Below are 3616 nucleotides of genomic sequence, written 5' to 3' on the forward strand. Positions count from 1 at the left end.
ATATTTATACATATCAACATATATATTCTTATATATATACATTCTTATATATACTCAGATACATGCAATTTATGTATATGTATGTGTGTACATGTATATATACACCCACATGCCTACATATATATTTACATTATATATGTGTATATGTACACACTTATACAACATAATATATATATATGTATATATATAAAGCATTATATAATGTATATAATATACATATATATATAGTTCGTATACATGTATAATATATATGTATACAAATAATATATATAATGTACATATAATATATAATATATTCATATATTTATGTAATATATTTATGTATATTTTATATATATATATATATAAATGTATTAGATGCATATATAGATATATATGTGTGTGTATATATGTATATATGTATGTATATATAAAACTTTACTCCACAAACACTAGCCTCAATCTTTGTATCAACATATACCTGGTAACTCTTCATAGTGTTCAGTGTTGCCTGCATTCCAGCCGTGTCCACTATCCGCATGAGTGGACGTCGTAGACTTTTCACTGAAACGGTCGGGGACAATCGCTACTAGCTCTTTCTCTTTAGTTCGGTCAGAGACGATCAAGGCTGCATCTTGGTGACTTGTTAGCTGAGAGATCGGGAAAGAAAGAATCTTATTTTGAGTGGAAATCTAGCTTAACATGAGGTATAGCAAGTTAAGTTTGATTTGTACTTTTTGGCTGTCTGTGAGGGTATGTATGTATGTATGTATGTATGTAGTTTTTGGTGATTTGCATGCATTATTTCTATGAAGACCCAGAAGGATACAAAGACGTGGCTTATTATTTTTGTTGCATTCTAAGCTTATTGTGGTATGTATGCATGTATGCATTAGTTTTGTTTTAGGCATTGAACTGTGGCCATGCTGCGTCACCATCTTGAAGGGTTTAGTCAAACAAACCATGCCCAGTATCTATGTTCTTTATGAATCATTTACTTATCCTATCGGACGCGTTTGATGAACCATTATAATTCCTGGAGACATGAACAAACCAACAGTGATTGTTAAGCTGTAGTTGAGATGACAAAAATACACAGAATGACACGCATGCATATGCACACACACACACACACACACACACACATACACACACACACACACACATACATACAAAAATACATATACGTATATAAATATATATATATGTACATTCACACATATATATATGTGCATATATTTATATATATATATATGTATGTATATGTATGCATGTATATGTGTAATGTATAAATATATACGATGGGCTTCCACACAGTTTCCATCTTCTACAAATTCTCTCACAAGCCATTGTTCAAACTGATGCTATAGTAAAGAACATTTTCCTAAGGTACCTTGCAGTGGGAATGAACTCTAAATCACATGCTTGCAAAGCAGCGTTCTGAACCACAAAGCCATGGCTGTCCTTTGTTTTTTGTTTTTTAATTGGTTTCATTTATTGGAGTGTGTTGCCCTTCTTGAGGTCCCATATTCAACCGTTCAGCTCATCATATTGGTTACAGTGCTTATTTTGGTTTAATTTTTAAATTATTGATTTCTATATGATTAAAATACATAATTTTGCATTTGTCATAATGTTCTGTTTTACACCAGTGCAACCAAACACAACACACACACACGCACACACACACACACGCGCACACACACACACACACACACACACACACACACACACACTCACATCATCATCATTATCAATATCATCAATTTTATGTCTGAATTTTGCATGCTGACTTAGGTTAGATGGAACACATGGTTTGGTGTTGGAGAGGATAAATGCCACAAGACCTTTAATAGAAACATGATTAAAGTGATCTATAGTTGCTTTCATAAGATAGTTTTGGGAATCTTTGACCACAATTAAAACAATAGCATTAGGAACACTTTATATAACCCTTGTAACTGTAGTTTCCATGATAAATGTCTTCTGAATAAAAAGTGTCTGGAAAAGAACTGGTTTACTAGGCCAATATGACTGACATAGATTGGGATCTTAGAAACTTACTTTAGAATGACAGGATATGCTTTGAAAGAAAGATACATGCTGCACCTGGTTTTATTTAGAGACAAGAATAAAAGATACACAACACCTTTGTTTGAAATGTATATAGCCTAAAAATAGGAATGTGGACAACACTTACATAAACTGGAGCATCATAGCCAAGGCCAGCAAGTATAAGGGATGAAGTGGCAGATGCAGTCTCAGTATTTCAGAAAAGTTAAATATCATAACTCAACAGTGATGATTTTGAACTTTTGTGGGTAAACCTTTTCTCCTTGCTTACACAAGCATCAGTTCAAACTGCATAATTTCAACATGCCACATTATCTTAACCACCTATCCGATCAGGATGAATTATAATATAATAGGTAGAATGTAAAAGTAATAGTAATAATAATAATAATAATAATAATAATAATAATAATAATAATAAATACACATTCTTTATTCAATTATCCATCCACTGATTACTGTGAATCATACTTGAATTCAAAGTTGCGTACATATAATACCCAGATGTATGACCTTATATGATTTGAACAATATAATTTCTGGAACTTATAAATGTTTAAAATTTTGTAAATCCCATAAAATAATCTGTATGCACATGCATGTATACATCCACAAAAGGGAAGATATATGAAGCCTATTGCATCCATTAAAGTTAGGTGTAAATGTATTTATGTACTGGATGCAAAATCGACATGGACATTTTATCAACACTTACAAAGAACCAAGGCTGATGCAAAAAAAAAATAATTCAAGAAATTGCTAAATGAGTTACCTTTCCTTATCTGTGTAACTTATGTCTCCCTCCATTCCATTATACAACATTTGAAATCTCATGAAATCTCATTTAATCTCACATGTCTTCATCAAAAATGGAGACAAATTACCAACATTTTTAACTGGAACACTTGATAATTCATTGTTTATGCATGAAACCAATGGTAGCATTGTAAACCCATTAATAAAGAACACACACACACACACACACACGAACACGTATATAGTGAGAGAGAGAGAGCAAATCAATAACAAAATTCAAAATCATATACAAAAACAATAACATCCAAGAGACATTCACTGTTAATATTATTAGGCTGGTGCTCAAAGAAAGAAAAAAGTGATAGAGTAAAGTTATAGAATAAAAGTGTAGTGTTTTGGACAATCTTTCAGCAGATATACAGTGAAAAGTCTAAAGAAAAAGAGGAAGAACAGTGGAAGAGAGATAAGAAAGAGAGCCAGGAAAAAACATGTGAGTAACTCAAATGTTGTACATATATACATGTATGTATGAATGTATGTAAGTATGTATACATATACATATACATGCACACACACACACACACACACACACACATATATATACAGAGAGATTAGATATATATATATAGAGATAGATAGATAGATATGCATATGCACATGCATATATTTTATGATTTGGGTTAGCCATAGCAGTACTAATGCTCAGTTGTTAGAATAATATAGGAAGGTTCATGGCATGGAAATATAAATCAAGTGAAGCTCTCTGGCTTGGACTCTTATTTGAATCAGCAGATGATGATGATGATGG

The 3616-nt window shown here is 31.8% G+C and overlaps 1 protein-coding gene across 2 annotated transcripts in view; it reads right to left on the reverse strand.

Moving 5' to 3' along the window:
- Positions 1-434: 434 nt before the first annotated feature.
- LOC106869384 (protocadherin-17) overlaps positions 435-3616 on the reverse strand; it is a 222538-nt gene continuing 219356 nt past the window's right edge. For both annotated transcript variants that reach the window (XM_052973114.1, XM_052973115.1), the window contains exon 3: positions 435-629. In XM_052973114.1, coding sequence (XP_052829074.1) covers positions 450-629 — 180 coding nt within the window. In that variant the 3' untranslated portion in view covers positions 435-449. The remainder of the gene's footprint in view (positions 630-3616) is intronic.

Source organism: Octopus bimaculoides, chromosome 14, assembly GCF_001194135.2.
Source record: "Octopus bimaculoides isolate UCB-OBI-ISO-001 chromosome 14, ASM119413v2, whole genome shotgun sequence".
Classification (NCBI taxonomy): Eukaryota; Metazoa; Mollusca; class Cephalopoda; order Octopoda; family Octopodidae; genus Octopus; species Octopus bimaculoides.